General features: G+C 43.4%; 1 protein-coding gene and 1 long non-coding RNA gene across 9 annotated transcripts in view; one reads left to right on the top strand and one right to left on the bottom strand.

Moving 5' to 3' along the window:
- Positions 1–26,667, top strand: part of MDGA1 (MAM domain containing glycosylphosphatidylinositol anchor 1) — a 254,707-nt gene that overhangs the window by 225,147 nt on the left and 2,893 nt on the right. For 2 of the 5 annotated variants that reach the window (XM_081000124.1, XM_081000126.1), the window contains exons 15-17: positions 9,717–9,841; positions 16,772–16,880; positions 17,473–26,616. In XM_081000124.1, the coding sequence (XP_080856250.1) occupies positions 9,717–9,841; positions 16,772–16,880; positions 17,473–17,564 (326 nt within the window). In that variant the 3' untranslated portion in view covers positions 17,565–26,616. Of the gene's footprint in view, positions 1–9,716; positions 9,842–16,771; positions 16,881–17,472; positions 26,617–26,667 lie in introns of those variants that run through there. The other 3 variants (XM_081000125.1, XM_081000127.1, XM_081000128.1) reach the window with 3 other exon arrangements.
- Positions 1,240–17,543, bottom strand: LOC308474231. 4 transcript variants are annotated; one of them, XR_013984591.1, is made up of 4 exons: positions 17,432–17,543; positions 10,004–10,165; positions 4,729–4,875; positions 1,240–1,414 (listed from the first exon to the last, which is right to left on the bottom strand). It is a non-coding gene; the product is annotated as an uncharacterized lncRNA (long non-coding RNA). The 4 variants fall into 4 exon arrangements; XR_013984594.1 differs by having other exon boundaries at positions 10,004–10,168; positions 17,432–17,525; XR_013984592.1 differs by lacking the exon at positions 10,004–10,165 and having other exon boundaries at positions 1,240–1,644; positions 17,432–17,539.

The following is a 26,667-nucleotide window of genomic DNA, read 5'->3' as shown; positions in this document are numbered from 1 at the left end:
GGATTTTCCCTATAAAGGGTAAATCCAGATTAAGTTGGGAGGGGAGGAATGCAGGCTGGCATTTTGATTCCTACACTGTTGTGTGGATGCTGCAAAACAGCTTGTGTCTATGAGGAGGACCCGATCCCACAATAAACACCTGCATGGAATCTCCCAGAGACAGACATGGGAACTCTCCGATACAGGTTTGCATATATAGGTATTGGGCACCTCAGCCTTTCTATTGGGCTAACAGCAAAGTACTAAATGTTTCTACTGGAAGTCGTGTCTGAGGTCTTGCAAGGCCTCAGACCTGACCTCTGTGAGACCTCGGAAGTACCGCTACGCCGCTGCTGCTGTGTGACGTCATGACTTTATGTCACGGGCGCCATTGGGCACCCATATCCTGGCGCCCAAGTCAGCATCCCTGGCCTGCTAGAGCTAATTTAGAATTTCTGGAGTAAGTTATAGAGCGGATCACCAGTCTCTTCTTTCAGCCTGCCTATGCCAAAGCCTCTTTTAATTGTCTTCCTATGAAATGCCAATCTTGTGTGACTTCTGCCTTGAGAGACCGACGCTGCAGTCTGCAGATAATTTCTTCCCATAAATTTCACTCACTGATGCTAACTTGGATTTAAGTGATCTGTGCATTGCATTCAGACATCATACGCAAGAGTGTTGTAGCAAGACCAAGTCACGGAGGATGCCTTATGTTGAGTCATACTTCCAGAGTTGGTCCTACTGCTAAGCAAGAACACACCAGGGAGGTAACAGGGTCCTTGTGGGGAGTGAGATTTCCCCATTACCAGCCATTCCTGGAAGTGGGAGTTGTTCTTTCCTTCCTCCCATGCATGTTATTTGGAAAGTGAATTGCAATGTGAGCAGGTTATAAATATTTTAAAATAAATAAAATTTTAAAGGGATGGGTGGGGGGCAATAGCCTTGATCCCCAAAAATGGCTGGGGGGGGGAAGAAGCTTCTCTTGCCACATCCCTTTGGGGTGACATGGTCCTTGTGGTGATGGGAGATTTCACCCAGGTGGTGCACTTTTCCCATCTCATGCATTGAGAGATGATGGGGAGGGAATAGGCAAGATCCCTGAAAAAGGCTATGTGGGGAAAGAAGCCCACTCCCCTCTTTCTCCCAGTGCAAGGTGAATGGAGGGATTGCTCCCTTAACCTGCCTTAACTGCCTGCAGAGGTGTGCCTGTGTGCACCTGTATAGGAAAGGAAAAAGAAAGATGACACAGGACTTAAAACCTTCTCAATTTTTATTGTACTTCACAGTGGCATGTGACACAGACTATTTTTAGGAAGATACATTGTGGTGTAAGGAGGTTTCTGTCCCATCCTGGGTTCATTGCAGTCAGCACTGCTTCCCACTAGGATTCAAGTTTCCACTATAGCTAAGTTTTTCATCTTGTTATCCCCTTTGGCTGAAATTTGCATAATTATTTACATTTCAGTGGAATGGGACAGTTTTAAAAAATGCAGTATACATGCAGGTCTCGCTTACCGAACGCAATGCGTTCCCTGGAAATTGTTTGATAGGGAAGCGTTCACATAACAAGTCCACAATCTCCATGGATTCTTGTGGAAATACTTCTAAACTGTAATTTGTCCAGTCTCTCTTCCCCGCTCCCTTCCTGGTTTCTTCCAGAAATGGCTGCAGCCAAGCAGCAAAAAAAAAAGGGGGGGGAAGGGTACATTATTTGTCTTTCTTGCTCCCTGATTTGTCTATTTTCTCCAGCTCTCTGATATATCCTATCTCCCCTACTCCCTGCCTGCCTGCCTGGTTTCTGCTGACCAGCAAATCACAAACAAGGAAGGAAGTGGGTAAACTCTGGCTGTTCGGATATCTGAATCTGTGATGTGTATAGCAAGGTTTGGGTGCCAATTCTTTGTGTTTGGATACCTGAATTTTCACATAACAAGCAGGTGAATAGCAGGACCTGTGTATATAACATAATTCTTTACATACTACATACTACTACAAAAAAAAAAGAGTTAATACCACTCATATTCGTTTGCATGAGTTACATTCCTGACCTCCAGTGAACATGTGAATTGCAGGAATTTCCACTCCCATTTCTGTTTCTGACAGAATTCTCTGGCATCCCAAGTTGTGTTCCATGCAGGGTGTCCCATGATCAGCCACTGCATTTGCAAAAACAACACACACCAGCTCAGTGAGAACTTCCAAATGAAAGGGGCTTCAGTGTGGAAGGCACCCTGATTGTTATGCAATAGGTGGCTATGAAAAGTGAAAATAGTGAGCTATCTCTATTCCTGCCTTGCTATCCTAAATGTCATTCAGCCGCCTACAGCAGGCTTTAAGCATGTTCCCCTTTGCCTGTATGATCAGCTGCTGCTCACCATTGTTACTGGCCAGGCTAACTAAGTGAGATTTATATTGAGTGGAAACTGAAATCAGACCTTTTCATCCAGAAACCTCTAGCATTTAAATGCATCCCCCTGGGTTACTGTATCTAGTATCACAGCTGGTGCACTTCTGTGTACCAGGCACTCTTCTAAATGCCAGCTCTGGACTTTAAAAAGAGCCAGAAGCAGCCACTGCTCACTCATATATTGATTGTTTCCTCACATTTGTTATGAGCCTTTATTTCATTTTCTGATTAATAACTGTTGTTGTTGTTGTTGTTGTTGTTGTTTGTTAAATTTATTACCCACCCTTCAGCCAGCAAGTCACAGGGTGGGTTATTGCAATTTTAAAATCAGCATTAGAAACAATTAAAACAGATTACAGTCACAGGAATAGGGTGGGTCCTAAAAACACTCAGGTGTCAAAGGCCTGGGTGCAGCTGAGAGCCGTACAGCGATGGTGCCAGACACACGTCTGTGGAGAAGGAATTCCACAATTTAGTTGTAAGAACCAGACAAATAACAAATGCAAATGTGGGGGGAAAATACCAAGGCACTTGGGCATAACTACGGTTCCTCTTCCATGGTGAGCTTTGATATTTTGCAAGGAGCTGGCAACTGCCACCTGGCAACCAACTGCTTGCATGTGCATTGAGAGCAGTTGCACCCAAGAAAAGCCAGGCTCAAATCAGGTGGGGGGGAAAGTGGCCAAAGAGGAGGAGAAAATAAAAATTGCCAGTGAAGAGGTAAGATCTTGAAAAGGAAATTGCATGATTGCAATTATTCATTCTTCCATTGAATTAATATCTCATCCTTCCTCCCAAAGGAGCCCAAGGCAGCAATCAATAGCTGACTCAGCATCTCCTGTGTTTCAATTGCTTCATAAGTGATGGGGCTGAAGGACAGCTATTTCCACTTCCTTACAGTTCTTACATTAACGTTTAGGAAACATACCTTAGATTCCTGCCCACCATCAGGCCACTGAGGAATCAGCGCCTTGGCAATAACATTCCAGATGTTTGCGAGTCAGTAAGCTCATTCCTCTGCTTCTTCCTTCTGAACTGCTTTTATCAATGAAGGTAGGAGAGTCATCAGAAAGCTGAGAAGGAGGGAAGTGTAATACACTGCTTCTAGGAAACCTGTGAGATTTCCAGGGGATGGAGCCTTAGAGTACTCTAATGCTCCATCCCTGGGGGGGATGGGACACTAATGGAAAGGCTCTCAAAAGGCATGTTTACAGTTGTGACAGTAGCAACTGGAAGAGCAAATCCTGCCACCCTCATTCTTCTGAATTACTATATTTGAATATCCTGAGAATATCCTGCATATCCCACACTTTCCCACTATTTGATGAGGGTTTCACCACTATCAATATTCCATAGTTTTCAATGCAATAAAAACCCTAATATCATTCAGGAATGAGCTACTTTATCCTGTTTACTGGTAGGACCAGCTCTTATCATTACGTGGAAGGCACTCCACCATAGCTTGGTTTAGCAGTAGAACCTCTTCCACAAGATATCTGGTTGCAATGCACAAACGATCCAACCGCCAGACATAAGAGCTGACCTCCAAACCAGCTTGTCTCTTCAGTATGGCCCCTAGCCATAGTAAAACTATGTACATAGTACAGAGAATATATTGTTATCCAAATGTTTTAGGTAACCCCCTGCTATTCAGATGAATGAGGCTGCACAATATTCAAAAAGCATTAATTAATCAGCCTAATCAACAGAACAGCTGGGTCACTTCCCCAATTTACACACTTGCCTCCTCCTTGTGCAGGTCAGTTTCTTCCTCTGGAAAACAGAAGGAGCAATGAGATTAATCTGCTTTCCAGAGGCACTCGCCAGCCTTAATTGCTATTTGCAAAGTGCTCTCTGCACCTCCAGCGGAGGCCATGTGGAAGTATTTGACACTTTGTTGGCTCTTGCTCCTTCCCTCTGTTCTGTGGCAGAGCTGAAACTTTCTGCACAGGTATATTGGTTTGCTTAATGGCCGGGAGTTCAAAGCTGGATCACTTTTGCTTTTTCTGATACTGCTTCATTTCTTCCTTTACTTTGCCTTCTCCTCCTTCCTGCAGGTGCCAGAGTTCATTTTCTGGATAATTTGACCCACTTCTGTCTGTGCAGCTATGTTCCTTGCCTAGAGGTTCTAACCAGAGTGTGCTAACATAGGATTCTTCATTGTACTGAGTCAGGATTCTCTACCCTGACTGGCAGAGGCTTTCTGGGTTTTCAAACTGAGGTCTCCCAGTTCTACCTGGAGATGCCAGAGGTTGAATGTGGGACCTTCTGCATGCAAAGCAGATGCTCTACCACAGAGCTACAACCCTTCAAAACACTGTGTAGCTGGATTTTGAACTTACCCGCTGGCACTTTCTTCCTGAAAGTGTTTAGAATGTCAAGGCTTCTGGCTTCATGTAAATGATTTCCTCCAGGTTTCTGTTATATTTCCTCAGGGCCAGTGCAGTACAACAGGGTTGTTGATTTGTCCAATAACTGTCAGATAGTGTCTACAGTGAAACCATTTGAGAATCAATGTAAGGTATTGTTAAAAGTGTATTGCCACAAATCAGATCAGACTGATTTCTGGAGGCATAAATGTCCCTGCTAAAACTTAGCGAAGCAAAACTAGCCTGTGACCAGTCCTTATGGTAGCCAATCTGATCTCCTTCCACTGGCTGGTTCCTTGTGTTCCTTGTGTAATTGTGCAAAGATACAGGTATAAATTCGTGCAATTACACTGCTTAAGTATGGCTGAAGTGCACACTTTCTGGAAGTTTAAAAGATTTTTTAAAACACCAGTTTATAACAATGCCAAACAGTAACACCCCCCTCCTCAGGTGGGGACCGGTAATAACATTTTGAGCATGACGTAGCTCTATGTTGTGTGATGGGGTTTACTTACAATTTGAGAGCAATGCGGGGGGGGGGGGCAGGGGAACACGACCAATTCTGGCCTTGTAAAACCAGCATCGCTGACATCTGAGCAGTAACATAGACAAGAGTCAAAGAGGATATCGCCTGTTTTGCAAATCTGTGCTTCCACTTGTTGATGAAGCAGGAGCATGAGATGAGCATGACAAGATATTCAAATCTTTAAATAGGAACCACAGGATGTGGAGCAATCCTGCACCAGCCTCACGTCTTTGACAAATACAGGCATGACCTATATTTATGCCATGCTCAAAGCTGGCAGTGGTGTAGATGAATGCAGCGCCCAGTGCAAATCAAGTACACATCAGAGGTGTGGCATTGCACGATGCACTATTCCTTTCCTCTCTTTCTCTCACACACATCTATATCTTTATTTCTGTCTGTTTCTTGCTCATTAATGTTATAACCTTGGGAGTATATATTTAGGCAATGACCATTGATATTTATTGGCCAACTTGCAGAGATTTCTTGCTTTTCTACAATTTTCTACAGTTCTTTCTGGCTTATCCACCCAGAGCCAACGCATGCATCATCTTTACTGGACACCTTTGAACTTCTTCCAGTTTATCTAGTCTTCTGACAGCAAAGCAGCCAGAACAGTGTCCAGTGTCCAAATGGACTTCTTCCAGAACTGTGGAGGGACGCATACACCCTTCTTAATAATACATTTCATTTTGATATTTTCCATGTGATTATTTGCCTAGTCCTGAAAGTTTTCTATTTGTGTGCTCTGTTGCTTCCTATAGCTAACACACCTAATAAGTGGGGGGGGGGGGAGGTAGAGATGATTTAGGTAAATTTCCCATACACTAGTTAAAGTAATCTACTGCTGGTGGTATTTAAGTGGAAAAGCCATCAATGAAGAGCCACCACATTTAACAGTGACATATGTGTAATTCCAAGCATCTCCTGTACTGAATTCTGACCTGAGCACTTCAGCAGAGATCATCTAAAGCATGGTTGAAATTTTTAAGATAAGATGGGGAAAAGGGAGGGCCGAAAGGTGCAAGAAAGGGTAAACACCTGCTGCTGTGAATAATAAAAGCCTAATTAAAATGTTAAAATTTCCCAAATTAAAATACATCCAATATGTGCTTACAATTAAATCATCTTTTTAAGATATACAAAATGTTTGCAAGACATGTTTGTAATATGTGGAGTTATTCAGTGTCTCAGTGTGTCAATCATTCCATCAGCGCAAGCATATTGGCTGGCCAGGTGAAACAAGCCCCACCCTCCTGTGTGCTGTTCTGGGGGTCCCCGTCTACAAAGCAAAATTCAGATGACATGTAGGTGGGTGGAGAACACCCCATTATACAAGTGGAACTCCAATGACAGGACTAATTAGCCGAATCCCACTCAAAATATTTTAAATATATTCATTATAATAAAGCACCAAAATAGTGTCTTTGCCTCTTAACCCTAATTTAAAATGACCTTCCTCCTGCCTCACCTGCAAGAGCCAACCTCCATGGCACTGAAGGTACGTACATATGGAGACTGGGAACCCGTCAAATATTGCTCCATGTCATCACAATTTATTTTGCAGTGAACCACCCCAGCAGCAAGAAATTAAATGCAAGTGCAAATAGCAGCTGCCAAAAGGTTACTACTTTCATAGCATAGCAGAACGAAAAATATTGGGAATGGGATTTTGCTGTAGCACAACCTTCTACAGAGACATCCTCTTTTCTTAGATTTAAGGTCTTCACTGGTAAAATCAAACACCTGCAGTATTGGGATGTGGAGCTTATGACAGAGGGAGGAGCCAAGAAAAGGCAGTGCCCAGCCATATCATCATCATCATCATCACCATCACAAAAGGAATCTGCCTAACATGTTCTTGTTGCTTATCTGCCAGTTCTAAGTAGAGGCTCTGTGGATAATGCCTTGTCAAACGAATCTTTCACTTGCTTAGCTGATAGAGACAGCAATTGGTTCCAGTGTGGAACGATTTAAATCTCCAAGCCAGAAAGGCCTGGTTCAAAGCATTAATTTTAATCAAGTTTTCCATTTAAGGAAAAGTCAGCCTATCCGTAATGCAAAATGACTAAACTAGTCTGACGGGCTTTGTTAGGCTTCTCCCCAATGTCACAGAGCCAGGGCAGCTCTATTGTGGTATGTTACCTTCTCTTCCTCCCTCATTCACAGTACTGTACTGAGGTGAACGAAGCTGGACTAGGTCCATCCATTTTAATACTACCACCTTGGTCAACAAGCAAGCAATGCCATTACCAAAACTCAGGTAGAGAATACCTACCCCTCACCCTGCCTCCCACACTTAGGTAGCAAATACCTGGAAACTGCCAAACTGGGTCTGATGCATATTTTCAGACTCACTATCCACATTCCTTAACCATTATTATTTCTCAATAGCTTCAGATTTAAAGTGTGTTGGAGCAATGATCCCCAGTTATGTGGACAGTTCTACTAGGCAGAGGACCTTCTCGGTAGTGGCGCCTGCCCTGTGGAATGCCCTCCCACCAGATGTCAAGGAAATAAACAACTATCTGACTTTTAGAAGACATCTGAAGGCAGCCCTGTTTAGGGACGTTTTTAATGACTGATTTTTTGTGTGTTTTTAATATCCTGTTGGAAACTGCCCAGAGTGGTTGAGGAGGCCCGGCCAGATGGGTGGGGTATAAATAATAATTAATAGCAATTAATTAATTAATTAATTAATTAATTAATTAATAACAATCAAGCAGACATGAGTAGAACCCCTTGAAGATCTTCCCCATTGGTAACTGAGGGGGTGCGAGGATATAGGGTTGGGGTTTGCATGTGCAAATGCCTAAACACACCTCAAATGTTAAGGTGTTTGTGTTTTTCAAGGCAAAGGTCCTGTATTGAACCAAGCCAGAACCATTAATGAGAAACATGTATTTGAGGCAAGTCAGGAAGCATATAAAACATGGGGAGGCGGGGTTTGAGAGGGAGAAAAACAGATTTCCGAGTAAAACGCAGCCCAGTCATATACGTAAGAGCTGAAGACTGAGTGGTTTGTATGGCTTCCCCCCCCCTTTCCTTTTCTTTAGTATTTAAATTGTAATACTGACGTCTGTTTTTAAATGTTTTTATTTTATACTGGCAAGCTGCTTTGTGCAGATAGCTATATTTTGAAAGAAGTGTCTCATAAATGAATGTATTTTTATACCACTGCTTCTCCACAGAACTCAAATGGGCTTGCATGTACATGTTCCCCTCCCTTATCTTCACAATGAATGTGAGGCAGGTTAGGCTGGCAGATGATGACTAGACTAAGGTCACTAGTGAATTCTGGAGCTTGAGTGGAAGTTCGAACCTGGGCCTCTCCAGGGATCCTAGGCCGCAACCTAACGCCTGCAATACATTCAACCATTACCCAACAACAACTGCGAGTCCATTTTCAAAACGGCCTTATTTAGCTACACAGCAGTAGAGTCAAACATGCCACAGGGATCACTCAAGTCAATGCATTCACTACCTGACAAATTGAGATTGCTGAATTTTTCCATCTCTCATGACTTTTGGCCAATCGTAGCACATTTCCCATGAGAACAAGATAGGCACAAGACCTGATGAACAGGTCTTTAAGTCCTAGTGCGTTCAATGAAGCTTACTTCTCAGAAGAAATGCACTGTTTCTGGCCTTAATGCTAGGATGAGGAAGCACCCTTACGCACCCACCCTGAGGTTGTTGGGTCACAATTCCCCTCGTCCCTGAACACTCGCCATCCTGGCTAGGCCTGATGGGAGTGGAACTTTAATTTCTGGAGAGCGGCAGCCACTCCCAGGCATTAGCTGCCCTGGGCGCAGCTTGATTCAAGGAAAAGGGGTTGTACAAAGAAGGAGAACTGAATCTAAATTCACATTTTTATTTGTCGCATCCAGCATGTAGGAAATGGAATGTACCAGCTCTCCCTCTTTAAATGGTTTCAGTTTGGTTCACATGTAATTCAGAAGAATAATGCTTAGTTTTCCTACCAGTTGCTCGAAATTGCAGGAAGGGAGAGTGCTGTTGTACCCAAGTCCTACTTCTGTGTTTCCCATCTGACTGGCCACTGTGAGAACAGGATGCCTGACTAGATGGGCCACTGGCCTGGTCTAACGGGCTCTTCTTATGTTCCCAAATCTACATTATGTCTAGTTGGTACTGCAGTGGACTCAGATTGACTGGGAATTAACTAGGTTCCCGGGGGGGGGGGATTCTGAGGGGAAACACGAACCGTAGGGCAGGAGAACTTTTGAATTGGCATGGCAAACTATGTGTTGGTTTTTGAATAGCTGCCGTTCTGATGCATTTAATTCACTGGGAGAACTAGCGTGCAAGACCTACGGTAGTTTAGATGCAGGCATAGAATGGCCCCTGAGAGAAAGGAAGAGGTTGCTGTGGAGAAGCAGTGTGACTCCAGTGTCTGGTTGCCGCTCTCTTACAGGCTCCTTAAACCTCTTGGTTCATGTGAAGAATAAGCAGCCCACTCAAGCCTTGTCACTCAAAGGGGACAAAGGAAATGCCTGGCAACAAGCACATGTACCTATCAACCCTGCAGGACCTTTCCAGGTAAGCAGAACCTTGGGGGCCTAGGCAACAAATGCCAACTCACATAGATGGGCTAGCGGGACCAGCAGCAAAATAGCAGAAAAGCTTGTTTACTCCTAGTTGCGGTGGTTGTAGAAAAGAAGCCAGAGTCAAAGGGCCCCCGTGAGCTTATTAACAACCTACTTCTCTCCATGAATGGTCAGTTAGTATTGTTGCTTGAGCAGCAGGTAGCCATGTAAGCACATGCCTCAATCTGTCCCAAAATTAATTCACACTTTCATCCGGTATTTTCCAGTCTGCTGCAATTGGTTTATTTTGCACAAGTCTGTGCATCTATCTTGTCATCTGCTAATAAAGAAAAATGTTGTTGTTTTTCACATAACGCACAATAGATAAGCATGTCTCAGCCATCAACAGATATTTACAAATCAGTTACCTTTCCTGCCCAATCCTTTTCAAAGTTAATTAGCTTCCATAGGCAAAGTAGCCCTGTTAGTCTTTTGCAGCAAAAACAACAAACAGCCTTGTTACATCTTAAATACAAAGTTAATGAAGTGGCTAATGGCCCATCACAAAGCCATCTATGGCTGTGACCCTAACCATGCCTACTTGGAAGTAAGTCTGACTAAAGAGATTACTTATTTCCATATCATATGATGAGCTTTGCATGCCATGGGTTTTAAAATTTCACAGTAGGAAGCTGACTATCACTGAACACAATGGGATTTACTTATGAGTGGACATAGTTAAGATTACACCGTTAGTGTATATAGGCTGCCTTTGGCAACAAATACTTCAGAAACGAGAAAAGCAGAGAGGTGCTTGAATATGTAACGAATATGTAAATAGCAAACGACGTGCATGTTTTTAAAAAAGTTAATTGTGGAGAACTAAGGTAGATATAGGGACGCGGGTGGCGCTGTGGGTAAAACCTCAGCGCCTAGGATTTGCCGATCGCATGGTCGGCGGTTCGATCCCCGCGGCGGAGTGAGCTCCCGTCGTTCGGTCCCAGCTCCTGCCCACCTAGCAGTTCGAAAGCACCCTTAAGTGCAAGTAGATAAATAGGTACCGCTTTATAGCGGGAAGGTAAACGGCGTTTCCGTGTGCTGCTCTGGTGCCGGTTCGCCAGAGCAGCTTTGTCACGCTGGCCACGTGACCCGGAAGTGTCTGCGGACAGCGCTGGCTCCCGGCGTCTAGGGTGAGATGAGCGCACAACCCTAGAGTCTGTCAAGACTGGCCCGTACGGGCAGGGGTACCTTTACCTTTACCTTTAAGGTAGATATCCTTCACAGCAAGAGTCTGTGATGCAATGGGGGTTGAATGAGCAGACTGAAGGAAAATTGCTTGTTCAACAAGATTTCTCTGACATCCTTAGCACCAGGCTACTACTTGTAACTGATGCTTGAGTCAAGAGCAATGAATCTGCTATTGGCCTCCTAATTATAGGGCAGTTTGTGAGACCCAGACATGCCTTTATTCCCCATCTGTGGTAATTCATGATGATACTTATGCGTTTGTCTGCTAATACATGGCTTGAGCAGCTGTTGTGTGCCAACTGCCTTGTTATTGCCAAATATAAGGTGACACGAAAGTTTATAAAATTATGCATATCATGAAGAAAGTGGGTAGAGAAAAGTTTTTATTCCTCTGCCATGACACTAGGGTTGCAGTATTTCAAGAAGTAAAACTCCTGAGATTTTTTTTTTAGGAAGATCCCAAAATTGCTGAGCTTTTTAAAGAAACCCACCAAAATTGTTGAGATTTTTTTTGGGAACCAACTCAAATTGTTTGGCTTTTTTGGGAAAAACTCAACCAAAAATAGTGATTTAAAGCTTTTGGAGCTGTTTCCACTGCTTTCCCCATCCGGGTTTCTCCTGATATTTTGCCAATCGGCAAAATTCTCCCGACGCCATTTTTACACCCAGAAACCAGGACATGTCAGGAACTTTCCTGATGTATGGCAAGCCTACATGACACTAGAAACTGTAGAAATCCAGTGAAGCTGAATGTTGGGAGATTCTGGACAGATAAAAGAAAATACTTCTTTATGCAGCATGCAGTTTGACTACAAAACTCGCTCCCACAGAATGCAATGATGGCCACCAATTTATATGGCTTTGAAAGAGGATTGGGCAGATTCATGGAGCAGAAGGCTATCAATAGCTACTAGCCCAGATGGCTGTGCTCTGCCTCCGAATATCAGTCGCTGGAGACCACAGGAGAGGAGAATGCTCTTGTGCTCAGATACTGCTTAAGGGTTTCTAACAGGCATCTGGTTGGTCACTGTGAGAACAGAATGCGGTACTAGGTGGCCCCTGGCTCTTATTACATTTTTATGTGTGACTGTGGGTAGAATTAAATGTTATGGGAGACGTGTGACTGCTACCGGAACCCTACAGTGCAGTGCAGCGGCTAAAGTATAGCACAGCGATACCATGTGTGTGAGAGCCAGTGTGGTGTAGTGGTTAGGAGCGGTAGCCTCGTAATCTGGGGAACCGGGTTCGCGTCTCCGCTCCTCCACACGCAGCTGCTGGGTGACTTTGGACTAGTCACACTTCTTTGAAGTCTCTCAGCCCCACTCACCTCACAGAGTGTTTGTTGTGGGGGAGGAAGGGAAAGGAGAATGTTAGCCGCTTTGAGACTCCTGAAGGGGAGTGAAAGGCGGGATATCAAATCCAAACTCTTCTTCTTCTTCTTCTTCATGTTATTCAGTTTTATTTCTGGATGTTGTCAGAGAGAAAGGAGGATGAAACCCTGGACCACTAATTTTTGGTGGCAACTACATATTTCATATAATGTGTATTCCAGCACTGGGACTATCCACGTTAGCAGAATGTTTCTTGTGGCCTTTGAGCCAGGCACATTATTACTCTTGTTATCTATAATTGGGTATATAGGAGTAAGCTCACACATTTGCTCTAAGCATTGTTTACTTTGCACAAGTTTTTAGAGGCTGTCATCATTTATTTTTTTACTGACCCTGTGTCTTTAACAAGCACTTTAACATGCAGCAATTTAGGCAGGGGAAGTTTTTCCTCCTGTGGAGATCCATGGGAAGAAAAACTTTGCTTGGCGAAAACATGCTGCTGGTTGGACTTGATGACCCTTGTGGTCCCTTCCAACTCTAGGGTGCTAGACAAGAATGGGCCATTGGGCTGATCCAGCAGGACTCTTCTTATGTTCTTAAAGTGTGGTGGTGCCATGAGGACACTACTGCTTCCATTGCTGCACTTCATGAGCCACCACTGAGTTTTCTATGGCTGTGTGCTGAGACTATGGAGAGGTTCACAGCCCTGTAATTTGTGGTGAATGTGAATACAAGGACAGCTGTCATCTTGCAACTGTAGGACATTCGTATATGAATGTTACTCCATTTCTAGGTATCCTTATTATTTCATATACGCTTTATTTCTGGAGATATGACACACAATGGATAAACTGCGTTTAGGTTTAATTTCAAGAGCCAAACAAGTTTATAAAGGTTCTCTTGTGAATTATATGATGCTCTTTAAGTTTAGAGTTGGGATTAGGAAAGGCCCCTCCCACACCTTTCCTCTGTAACTGGCCCAAATTGAGACAGGATGCTGTAGCACTGCAAAGCTATACTCAATGACATTTGCTTGTGGTGATTCAGCAGCTGGTTTTGCTTGTGCTCAGGATATAACTAAGGTTTTGTGTGTATTTCTTTATTTTGATGTATTTTATTTTGTTACTAAATTCTATATTTTATTAAATTTCTACACCGTCACTTTATCCAAAGATCACAGTGTAGTTTACAATATAAAAACACAATAATGTACAATAATGATAAACCCCACAGTTTAAAAGGCCAGATTGTTCAATGAGCTAAAGGGGGAGGAGGGATGTTTTTGCCTGGTGCCTAAAGATATGTAACAAAGGTGTTAGGCGAGCCTCTCTGTGGAGAGCATTCCACAAAAGGGGAGCCACCACAGAAAAGGCTCGTTCTCGTGTTTTCACCCTCCAAGACCTCTCATGGAGGGGGCACATGAAGAAGGGCCTCAGGTGATGATCACAGCTTCTGGGTTGGTTAATACTGAGAGAGGTGGTCCTTGAGGTATTGCAGTCCTGAGCCACTTAAGGCTTTATAGGTCAAAACTCACACTTTGAATTGTGCCTGGAAAATAACTGGCAGCCAGTGCAGTTGGGCCACGATTGGTGTAATATGCTCAAACTGTTTTGCCCTGGTGAGCAACCTGGCTGCCGAGTTCTGCACCGGCTGGAGTTTCCAAACTGTCTTCAGAGGCAGTACCAGATGTAACATGTTGCAGTAATCTAAGGTACAGGTTACCAGAGCATAGACAACAGTAGTTAGCTTATCACTGTCCAAAGCTGATGGAAGGCACTTGTGAAATGGATTCAGAAAGTACCCCCAAGCTACGTACCTGCTCTTTCAGAGGGAATGTAAACCTATCAAGAGCAGGCAATCACCCATCAATCTGCTCTAGAAAGCCACTCACTACTGAAGTATGCTTCAATCTTATTTGGATTGCAACCTATATCTTGCAACCTGGACATTGGAAGCATACTTTTAAGTCCCTCAATGTAGAGGCAGCTCCAACTTCCAACTCTGCTGTTTTGTGATTTTGTTGACATATATATTTTTACTGCATGCTTAAGAGACATTCTCCGCCCCCAAGGAATCCTGGGAACTGTAGATCAGGGGCAGGTAGGAGGCAGGGACACATAATTGTGAATATTATTAGCACCCCATGGTGGACCACAATTCTCAGGAATATTTGTGGAAAGCCGTAAGTGTTGAATAGATAAAAAACCAGATGTTAATTTGTAGTGTAAATAGGTCCTGTGGTCCGAAAGGGTATTATTTATTATTTTCAGCTGCTGCTGCTGCTTCTTGTGAGGGGCAACCCACAGGTGTTTGTTCCTGGAGAGTTCATTGTGATTGTTATGCCCTGCATCTTTATTTTCTTTGTTCAGGGAATGATTCCTTATGAATTCATGTCTGTGTATTTGCTTTGTTTTACTTAGCTCTGAAGTGCATATCATGCTTTGGGGTGCCATAAAACAATAATCTTGTTACTTGCAAGTGTGCTGTTTATGGCTTGTAGCTCGCTTATTGCTGTGTGCTTAATGACAATGGGGATGGGCAACTAATTTGTTATCATTCAGTCGCTTATGAGCCTGCTCCAGCATACGTTGGTTTAATTCATAGGCTGCTTTGACTCTCATTTCTGTTATAATGTTTCTGGACCATTTACACTTGACAGTGATGGGAGCATAAATAGCAACACTCATGAACCCAGATTTCTAGGCACACAGTAACATTGTCATTTGGTCATATGCCACAAGGCTTATGCAGGGCAACATTATTATTTTTATTCTATCTGGCTCATCAGGAGGTTTTGGCTGGGCCCTCAAGAACTGGTGATGAACCTGGGGCATTTCCAAATGACCGCATCAGGTGTCCTTCATAGGCATTTGAGCTACTGCATCAGTCTCCCAGCTGACTTTTCAGTGGCTATACTAAAGCTTGAGTTTGTACATAATAGGCGGAGGAATAGTTTTACTGTGAAGTATGGTGAAAGAGGAAAGGGCTCTTGCATCTTTCTTTAATGGTTGTGTAGGAGAGGCAATATCAGCAGGTGTAGCTTGACACAAGGGGAGGTGAAATCTCAGAGAGACACATCCCTTCAGACTTTATCCTTTAAATTGCAGCAAGTGGGAGGTAAGGAACGTAGTAGAGACGAATGTTTTCTTCTGAATACATGGACATTGTTCGTGGCATGCTTGAGTTGCAGCCATCTCTTGCATAATAGGATATGAACACAGAGGTTGGCTTTGCACCTTAGGGAATGGGAAGCGACTGAGTCTTTGCCCTAAGCTTCCCGTAAAGCCTTGTAACCATAGGAACAGCACGCATGGCATGGGCTAATGAAGCTGTAACTGCCAGGCCTTAAGAATGAAGGAGCCCCCTGTGATTCCAGAGTAAGCAGGACAGAGGCAGGAACAAAGTTGTGGCCTTCACAGTGGTGGGTTTTGAGATATTTTAGCACCAGAGCAAGCATGAATCCTGCCTCAAACAAAGGAAGATGCAGCTTGACTTGCTCCCTCCTTAGCTAGTTGCTTTTGGTGACTCACCTCCTATCCTAAGTCCTGGGGCAGATAACGAAACAAGGATGACCCATTAAAATGAGGAGGACATGCAAGAGTATATGCATACCTAGGTATCTACAACTACTTTCCTGTTGTAAACCACTGACACACAAAAAACTGCAGTGTTTTACGTTGCCTCTGAAAGATGCTCAAGCTTGGGGGGAGGCGCATTCAGTAAAAGACGACTCATGCTAAGGGGTGAGGTAAAGGATAGCAAAGATGTGACGAGACAGGAAAAGGTGCTGGTTGAAATGTAATGTTGTACTCGTGTGATTGCTTCTCCAGCACATTTACCACACAATCCCATAATTGTCTGCTCAGAAATAAGCGTCACTCGATTGATTTCCAATTAAGTATGTAATCCTATTAAGAGTATAACAGTTGGGAGTAAGCACCATTGGGCATGGTGGTATTTACTTCTGAGTAGACATGCATAAAATTGCACTGTTCCATTAACCAGCACCAACAGAAGAGCTTCCTTCCTTTTCCTGAACCATACCTCTTCTCACATTGCTCATTTGATTTAATCTTCATATGCGCTGCTCCATTTCCCCTCTCGTCTATGTCCTGGTTATTTTCTGAGTCATCTGCCATTTGAACCTGCTGATAAGCCTAAAAGTGAATTCTCAGTTGGTCCCTACTTTTATGATAGGGCATGGTAAACACAAAATGGTCCAAAGAAAATTTGGGCGTTTTTCTTCCTTTTAAAAAACAAACAGTATCTTGGAGAATGGGCATGTGAGAGTTTAAGGGGTTGGGTCGCTGGCCGGCTACCTGAGATCCTTTCCAACTCTGATCTCTGATGTGCTCTGCCTGCAGATAATCTTTGAAGGCGTCCGTGGCACAGGCTCAGAGGGAGATATTGCCATTGATGACGTCACTCTAAAAAAGGGAGATTGTCCAAGGAAGCCTGTTGTCCCAGACAAAGGTAATGGGTTATATTTGGCGTAGTGTTTGAATACTTGTATCCCAAATCAGAAGTAAAGGTTGGGAGAATTCTGCATGTTGACTTGACTGTTTTGCATATTTGCTTATAGCAGCAGGGTCCATTATTGATTAAGGTGTGTGTACCTGCCTCACTTGAATTACTTCGGTGTTCCAAAGTGGAGTCAATGGCACAGATGAGATTACTGGTGGAACAAGAACTGGGAAACATGCCACACAATCACCCGATGGTTAACCAATTTTCCATATGTTGTTGCAAATGGTTTATTGATCCTCGTAACCTTTGCCATGTTCGTTAACCAAAGTTGCTCTTTAGAACCCTTAATCATCTTCGTTGCCCCCCTCTGCACACATTCCAGCTCGTCAACATCCTTGAACTGGACACCATACTCCAGGTGTGGTCTGACTAAGGCAGAACAGAGTGGTCCTGTTACTTCTCTTGATCAGGATACTATACTTCCTTGAATAGCATGAGCTTTTTCTGTGGCTGCATCACATTGTTGTTGTTTATACTGCAAAAGCAGGAATACTTACCATAACTAACCCTTCTTCTTTCTTTCTTTCTTGCCCTGCAGCAGTTGTCCTTCCAGAAAACGGTGCCATCACTCAAGACAAATTTCCCCTCTGTGGACCGTTACTTTTCTTCCTTTTTGTCCTGCTCAGATGATAGCAAGCGAGTACGTCCGTCTTCTGAGACTTTCCTCCTCCTTTCCTACTTGGTCACCTCTGCTCCTCTTCCTCCCCCTCCTCACTGGCACACCAAAGTGTCCATACCAAAGACTGATAAGCATGACGACACAAAGGGGATCCAGCTCAGAACATGGAAGGATTCCTGGAGGAAGTCATAATGTCTAAAAGAAAAAGAAAACAAATCTTGATTATTAAAAAAAACAAAAACACAAGAGAAAGAGGGAGGAAGGAATGGAAAGAAGAGATGGAAACAATGGAACGAAAGGCAAAGATGAGAATGACAAAGCTATTTAAAAGGATGAATGAAAGCGGGGGAAAGCCACATTTCCTTGGGAATAGTGGACAGGACTTCCTCAGGGAAGTGGGAACTTTTGTTTTAAACAAAAACAAAATATATTAAAGCACAAATTTCTACAAGAACTGTTACCTTCTTTACCACAGAGCCTCAGTTTAGGAGACAGTCTAGCACAGCGCCCCCTTCTGGATCTCTGTGTTATGACCTTTCCCTGGCTGGCTCTGCCTACGATCATCTGTCTGCTGCAGCACCACCTCACCTTTCCGAAAGAGCATCCCACTCGTCTCCATTGGGGGCTGCTCCTCCCTGCGTGCCGGTGACCACGGAATCTCGCCCCCGCTGCATGTGCTTCAGAGTCTCCATATGCATTTTCAAGACTCTCATGTATTTACTTGTCCATGTGCAATTTGCTTTTGACCCATCCTTCACACCTTTGTGCCCCCCAACTTTCGCTCGGCAAAGCAGAGAAACAGACTCGTTGCGGATGGTGGAGATGGATGGAAAAAACCTGGGGCAGACGTAAGCTGCAGGATCAGCTGTTGACCTCCTCTGCCCCCTCCCTCTTTCCCCCCTTCTCAAGCTGCTCAGCTCTCCCTCCCTTTGAACTTGTTCTTTCCACCACCATGGAGGTAGATTGTCAATCTAGCATAGGGAATGAAAGAAGAGGCTTTTTGGTCAGGGGCCTCTTTGGCAAGGTGACCGAATTGTGATGCTGCACTTGGCAGCGTCAAAAGCATGAGCTGCAGAAGCCTTAAAGCAAGGATCTCCTCTGAGACAAATTATTTAATAATAACTGTCTCCCATTCCATTTTTTTCCATAATTATCCCACCAAAAACATTTTCATATACTACCTTTCATCTTCTCCTAACCCCTTATGACACCTGAATTTGCAATAGTTGTTTGTTAATTGTAGTACCTACCTGTGGCTCAGTACTAATTGCAGGGTGCTGATATCATGGTGCTTGATTTACCACTCAAGGATGAGACTGGTCTATTTCAGTTTGCATGATGAAGTTGGGAGACAGGTGGAGCCCTCAAGCCGGGTGATGAGCAGAGGAAGCAGGAAAGGAAACAGACCAACCTCACAGGAGTTGGGGCAGGTGGATGCACAAGGACAGAAAGCTTAAAGGGAATTAGATTGCAGACTTGTGTTTTCAGAGATGCCACACTACCACTATAAGAGACCAAGTGATCTCAGGAAAGCAAGCTTGTTGCTCCCAACTTGAGCTGGGCAGCATTAACCCTTCTAAATCAGTATGTCAAACTATACATTATGAAGTCAGGAGGAGGTGCTCTTCTGAGTTAGGGTGCTTTGGATAAATGTTACCCTGTTGCCCCTACTTCCATAAGCAGCTCGCAGAGGGGAGTTTTCAGTACAAAGGTTCACTCTGCACCAGTGCACCCATTACTTTGAGCTTGTGAACTGCATTCGTATTCAAGGAATACCTTGGGTGTAGAAATACCCACCCACCCCCATCTCACCTTCCTCCACCTTCAGTGCTGTCTTGGCAAGTCAGGGACTTTTTCCAATCCAAAATGTATATATTTGAAGGAAGGTTAAAGTAATTTAGGAGCTAGTAATGGTTTTGGTTTCCCCAGTACCCAATGCTTTCATAGACTCGTAGAGTTGGAAAGGCACTGACAGTTACTTAATCTAGCTCCCTGCAATGCAAGAATCTCAACTAAAACATCCATGAGAGATGGCTATCCAACCTCTGCTTAAAAACCTCCAGTGAAGGAGAGTCCACCACCTTACGAGGAAGTCTGTTCCACTGTCAAACAACTCTTGCTGCTGGAAAGTCCTTCCTGATGTTTAGTCGGAATCTCCTTTCTTGTAACCTGAAGCCATTGGTTTGAGTCCTACTCTCTGGGGCAGGAGAAAACAAGTTTGCTCTATCTTCCATGTGACAGGCCTTTAGATATTTAAAGGCGGCTATCATAATTCCTCTCAGTCTCCTCTTATTCAAGCTAAACATGCCCAATTCCCTCAACTGTTCCACCTTGTCAATATCCTTCTTAAATTGTGGCGCCCGGAACTGGACACAGTAGTCCAGGTTTCGTTTGGCCAAGGCAGAATAGGGCAGTACTATTACTTCTCTGGAAACAGTCAGGGCATGTATCCACAGCACTGACCAGAGGAGGAATGACCACTGAAAGGAGTGCAGAAAGAAGAGACACCATGGTACACCTGCATCAGCACAACCAGATGCCTTTCTCTGCCCCAGCTGCAACAAAACATGTCTCTCCCGTATCAGTCACTTCAGCCACAGCAGGCGCTGTAACTCTCCAGCGGTTTGACTTCTCCCCTCAAGGGACACTCTTCCATTGTCTCCCAAGATGGACTGATGCCAGCAGTATCACGTCCCTTGATCAGGACATTATACTTCTGTTGATTCAGCCTAGCTTTATCCCTCACATTATCCCTCACATTCCTAAATTGGTTTTTCCAGGGCTAGATTTGTAAGGTAGCTACAGAGTAGGATCCTAGCCAGTTTAACTGCCAAGTTGTGCCTGAATTACCTTGATGGTTCTGAATATGCTGATTCTGCTCCTTCCAAAACTCCTTGCTGGTCAAAGTATACTGGTGCTTGTAATAATCTAAATGTGAAAAGGGATGGAATGGCCACATTCCCTTACGTAGGAAGATTTAAAGCACAATTCTACACATGTCCCATTTAGCTCCATGGGGTTTACTCCCAGATAAACTATGTATAGGTCTGCAGAGATTTTTGGTACCCTGAGCAAATATTATCACTGCTGCAGGAGATTTGAGGGGAGCATATGGCAAAGATGAAAGAGATCCTCTTTCATATGGTGATAGTTGTATAGGTTTGGCTGCAAGTGTGAATGCTGGCAGAGGAGAAACAAAGTTTATGGCATCTGAGAAATTCATTAAGCATACTGACCTCATATTGTTTAATCTGGATTGGATTATATATGTTTTTCCTCCCAGATGTCCCAAGTGCTTTCTTCATTTTCACAGCCGCACAGAGGTAACATTCAGAATTGTCTGCTGTCCATCATTTGCTAGTGGCTCTGATAAAGAATCCTACCCCAGTTATCTCTTACACAAAGGAGGATACTAGATTGCTGTTGTAGAAGAGAAAGGTGGTAGGGTCTCAAAATTTCTAAAAGCCTCCATGACTGGCCTTAATTGCCTCCCTTTTAAAAGAATGGAGGCTGCATCACCCTTTCCTTCTGATTTTACAGCTCTTAGAGCCATTGGATAGGTAAAATATTGTTTCAGAAAGTGTGGATTAGGTAGGTTTGCCTTTAAATACCAACTGTGTCCAATTTCTCCTCAACCCCTAATCCTGGAGGCCATATTGTCTTTGAGACTTAGTGTCTATGGGTAGAAAGAGTTGTGAGCTACCTTGGAAATCTGGAGAGTTTTATTGCAAATAGGCATTGCTGATATTTGGAAGAACAGGCGTGTGGGATTGGCCATGTAGAGAGGGACGGGGTACAAAATACATATCCTGGGCTGATATTAGTACCGTCCTCTCTGTCCCTTTTTTGGTGCATCACCTTTATGATTTGAGCATACATCTATATGAGAATGTGTAAGTAAGGACCAATGGTGCCTATCTATTCATAGGGGATATGACTTGCTTGTAGGAACTAATCATGTATTCAGTTGTCATTGGTTCAGGTATCTTACCAGTGATAAATCTGCATTTTAATCATCATATAAGTCTCAGGGAGCCTCATTTACTGATCCCTCCTCCTTCTTTTCATTCTCTTTCCTTTCTTTGGCTTAGAAATAGCAGGTTTCCCTGGGGAAATTGCTACCTCAAGTGCCTTGGCTCGTCAGAAGCATGAAGACTGAAACAACAGGTTTCATGGCATTGTACAAACTGTTAAGAGGAAATATAGAATGTTTTTACAGTAGCATGGACAGTGCAGCTGCTTAAACCCTAGACCTGGCACCGCAGTTGTTAATACTGGAAACATAAACACTTGCAAGTGAAGCAGAGTTGGGTTGCATTAGTACTTGAACATTTAGACCTCCAAGTAAATGTCAGGTGCTTCCAGAGAAGTGTTATAGTCACTTAGGAATCAGCAGCTACTTATAGCCTAATGGATGTCAGCTGTGCTGTTATTTAAAGTACATATAAAATTATTGTTCTGCTCTATTCAAGTGGTACTTTTTATGAGTACAAGAAGCTTAGAACCCAATACCCTAGACACACAAGAGTTTATAAATATTCTGCCATCTTAAAGGAGACCTGCAATTTCAACTGGATGTATTAATTAATTAACCTTGTGTGTTATGATGCAGCTATTGCATGAGGCATTTCGTTCATCCAACAGGTGAGTTTCATTGCTGCATAACAGCAATGTGTGTGGAAAGAACTGTGAGCTGCAAACCAGTCCATCATGGAAGGTACTACAAAAATCTGAGATACAGTATTGTTATTTTCATGGAGGCTTGGGGGGGGGGGGCGGAGAATAAAGTAAAGACATGAATGTGAACCAATTAAATATTTAGGTTATGTGTGTGCATATGAGATGGGGGTGTATTTGCCATCAGTAAGTCCATTGGTCTCTCTTAGCCATGCCAGATAATTAAAACCTCCATATTCAGAGGAAGTATACTTCTAGTTGCCAGGTGCTATGGACAAGCAATAGAGGGTGGCCATTGTCCTCTTGCTTTCTGTTTGGGAGCATTCCAGGGAAATCTGGTTGGTCAGGAGAAGCCTGGAACAGAAGCAGCATATCTTCTTATTGGATGAGGAGAGCCTTTGCTTTTCAATGCTGTGCAGCCATTGCATTCTGAACAACAGTTGCTGCTGACTTAAAACCTTCCATGCCTACCTAGTCAAACTAGGGCTAGTATTCCTGCCAGGTGAGTGTCCCTTTTATACTGAAGAGTTAGCTTCACAAAACCAATCAAGGAACAGATATTGTATTATGTGATGTATCTCACCACTGGAGAAGGGTCACAGTGAGTCACTGCAGAATGTTTGAAGAAAGGGCTGAATTAAACAGGTGGGGCATGGGGAAATGATTTCAGATTATTAGCTTGCCTGGTGCTTAGGATTCATTATTAGTCAAAAGAAAAAGGGGGGCACATATGAAAGATTATGGATTTGTATGGCTGTATCTCTCTGGCTGTTGTACAAAACTAATTTCCTGTACTTTTGGCAGTTATTACTGGCATTGGGCCAAGTTGGTAAACTTTATGTGAGGTGTGAAGGATTGCAACTGCAGTCCCATGCCAAGTGACCCATGTTATATTAGAGGATGTGCCTAAATATGCAGTGCAAACTGAGTTTAGCCTTGGGTCTTGATATAAAGCAACAGGAGTTCAAATGCACCTTGTAAAAATGATTTTACTGAATCATTTAAATGCAAGTAAGAAAAGTTTGCAGCCTGTAGATGAAAATGATACTTGTACAGGGTCAGTGCCCAAAAAGAAACATGTCTGCAACCTCTCTCTTTGTGGGCTAGCCTAATATTGTTCAGGCCTCACAAGGAGACAGGCTGAGGCAGAGATCCCTTTTCTGCTGGAAGAAGGAAACTATTAGAGCCTTGTCACGGAGCAGTCTTCACCAGGTGCTTTTCTCTGCTGAGACCAGGCACCAAGCAGTTGGACGCTTCTTCCCCTTGTAGCCTTACGCAAAGCTTGCTACATTTCTCTCAGATCTATAGAGGCAGCTTTAGCCACCAGCCGGCATGCCAACAGGAGGACTGGCATTCTTTGCGTGAGAGCTGCCAGTTTTTGGAGCGCTGTCTTCTTCACGTCCCAATGTTTTTCATTTGCCCTGATTGGCCTTGGATGATGTTTAATAAATGAGCAAGACATTTACAGAGGAAGATCTCCCATAGTGCCTTTGAAAATTGCATTTTAACGAGGACCAATTTACACTCCATGGTAATAAACTGCAGTCTAGAGACCATGGTTATCGCAGGAAGCTTACAACCTTAGCCTGCTTTGCAGCTGAAGGAGGAGGCATGGGTAGTTTGAGTGTTTCTGAGTTTTACCCCAAGCAGAGAACTGTGGCAGACAGGTGATAGCCCGCCCTCTGTGTGACAATAGCAGAATCAGGAGGAAGCAGCCTACCCTACATGAGAGAATGTGGACAGCGTTGCCTGCTTGTACTCTGATGCCTGGTCTATACGAGCAACAGAACGAGATGGAAATTAGGTGGTGGAAACCTGAGATAGAACAGACTATACCACTTCAGACTGCAAACAGAGGATCACATCAGACCTCAGTTTGACTTTCCTGTCCTTATCAAAGAATCTTTTACAAGAGGGAGAATAATAAGCAAGAGAGAAAATCATTTAACAGATAACTTGATAAGAACTTGACTTCATTCAGCCAACATCCATTTGCTTCATTGCTAAGCAATGCTATAGCTAGTGTCTCAGATGGAGCTCCAACTGAGGAAGGAGGGATTTTACACTTTCAAAAGTTATCCAGACACCAGCTTTTTCTGCTTTCGTCTTCATTTCTCCCCACCTCCAGGCACCAACTGATGTAGTCACCTGTTGCATAGAATGGCATCCCTGACATTGCTGCATATACATGTCTGTAGGATAATAGCATTCTCTTTTAGATTGCAGCTCTGCCTACAGAACCAGTGTTACAAATATCTCAGGCACCACACTAACAAGTTGCAGATAATGCCTGGTGGAGCACATTGGACAGTGTTATTGGTGTGGCCACTAGCTGAACTTTTTATGATGACACAACCCACTTCCCTAGTATCCAGCCAAATAAATTCCACAAGTGTGTACTATATCAAACTCCAATAAATTAAATTGTACTATAAACACAAATCATACATTGTCATACAGTTTATGAATGCTCTCTTAGATACTATCTTGCAGAGTGGCATTTCATTGTGCAGAGCTTTGGAGATGATGCTCTTTGAGACTAATGTTCTCCAAGACAATTGGGGGAACCAACCCCCAGAAGGAATGTTTTTTTAAAGGGGCTTCCAAAATGTAAGTTCTTACAAAAGGGAAATAAGTATGTGTAACCTTTCAGATGCACCTGTCATTAGACAGGGTGAGGTACCAGTGAGAGGCCTGTGACAATTAAAAAACAATATGTGGCTCAATTCAGAATGAGAACTTCCTTGCTGATCATTCATTAAAAAAAAGCTCTGTGCCTTTCCAGGAGTTCTCCTGTGGCTCATATTTTTGGTACATGCACATGAGCGGTACTGCATGCATATGCATTACTTTTGGCACAATTAGTTTCATTTGGTACTACCTGCATGGCTGCTGTTATACCATTGTGGATGCTATCCTTTAGTGACTGTTTGCTGGCAGCATGATATTTTGTAAATTACATGTACGGTTTAGAAGTTCAGGGAATTTCACAGCAATCTGTGAGACTTTTGTTGAGAGTGAGGGATTAACATTAAATACTTTCTGTGCATACACCCACAAAGCATCTGGCTTTGGGCTGAATGCTGATCACACACACAAAGTATCTTCTTTAACATTCTGAGCCGCAGAAGAACTTTAGAGGGAAGTGGCACTCGATTCAAAATAGAGCCAAGCATTATGAGCTGGACAAATTAATATATTGAACCAAGTAATTATGAACTTCATCACCATGACTTATTATAACTAAAAAGGGATTCAGAGCTTTAGATTCTGGACAGAGAAGCTCTCTCTTTAACCCTGCTTTCTTTTATTGTGTTAATTTTGTGAATGGTGCAGACAATAACGAGGCTGAAAATCTGTGGGTCAGTAAAAGAGCTATAGTAGGAGCTAATGGGAAGATTCACACAATTATAAATTAGGAAATTCCCGCCCCCCCCTCTTCCTCGTAGATCCCTTCAGTGCAGTGTCTAGCACTCAAGTCTCCTCTGCTTTAGCTACCTGAATCTGATGCTGCAGAAAGGCCAGCTTAAATGGCAAGACAGCCTGGATTCTCACCCAGAAAGCTAATAGCTAGGAAAGGGGTAAGCAGAAGAGGCCAAACTGATACACTAAACAAAACGCTTTGCTAACACAAGGATAGAACCCAGTGGGGAAGAGGCTAAGGGACTGGGTAGCAGCAGAAGGGAAAAGCTTGCCCCCTAGCCACTTCTCCCTAAAATGGGCTCCACTTAATGCTGACTTTTAGGAAATCTTATCCAACATTTGTACTTGGCAGGCAGGGGCAACTCCAGGGTTAAAGGGGCTTCAGGCAAAGTGACTCCTTCCACAGTGAAGGTACCCAGGTTGCCTTGCACTACTATGGTGTCAATCATAGTAGTGATCCAGTCAGTGCTGGCCGAAGAGGCATTTTAATTGCACACACACAGCAAAGAAAATTGACACTTTTTGCCAAGCAACCCAATAAAGTTCCTTTCCCACACTTCCAGTTACAACTTGCAAGTCAAAAGCATCTGTTTTTCCTTGTACAAACAAGAGTCCCAAATTTGTTTCGGATATGTCAATTAGCTCTTGAGTTATCACAGCCAGACCATGCACACAAATACTAAATTAGTGATTTCTCTTTGGGGGGGGGACGGACTACAAACAAATTGTTAAGCTTATTCATCCTCCTCGGAATAACCTACAATTCAGCAAAAAAAATCAATAGTTTAATTTTAGCATTTCATGTAGGCAGAACCGCATAACAAGCCCCTGAGAGATGCTATATTGGGGAAACTGAAAAATGTCAACTGGCGCTCACTGCCTGATGCCAGTTAGAGATCCCAGGGCAGCCATTGGCAGAGGGTGCTGCTGGGCCCAAGGATGTAGCATGCTGGTATCAGGCCTGTAAAAAGGCTTTGAGGTTCTAAAGTTAGTTGAATGATTTCTGTTATGTTA

This window comes from Podarcis pityusensis (assembly GCF_964106645.2).
Source record: "Podarcis pityusensis genome assembly, chromosome: 3".
NCBI classification, from domain to species: domain Eukaryota; kingdom Metazoa; phylum Chordata; class Lepidosauria; order Squamata; family Lacertidae; genus Podarcis; species Podarcis pityusensis.
Note: the sequence above shows the minus strand (reverse complement) of the source record. Positions and strands in the feature narration are given on the sequence as shown.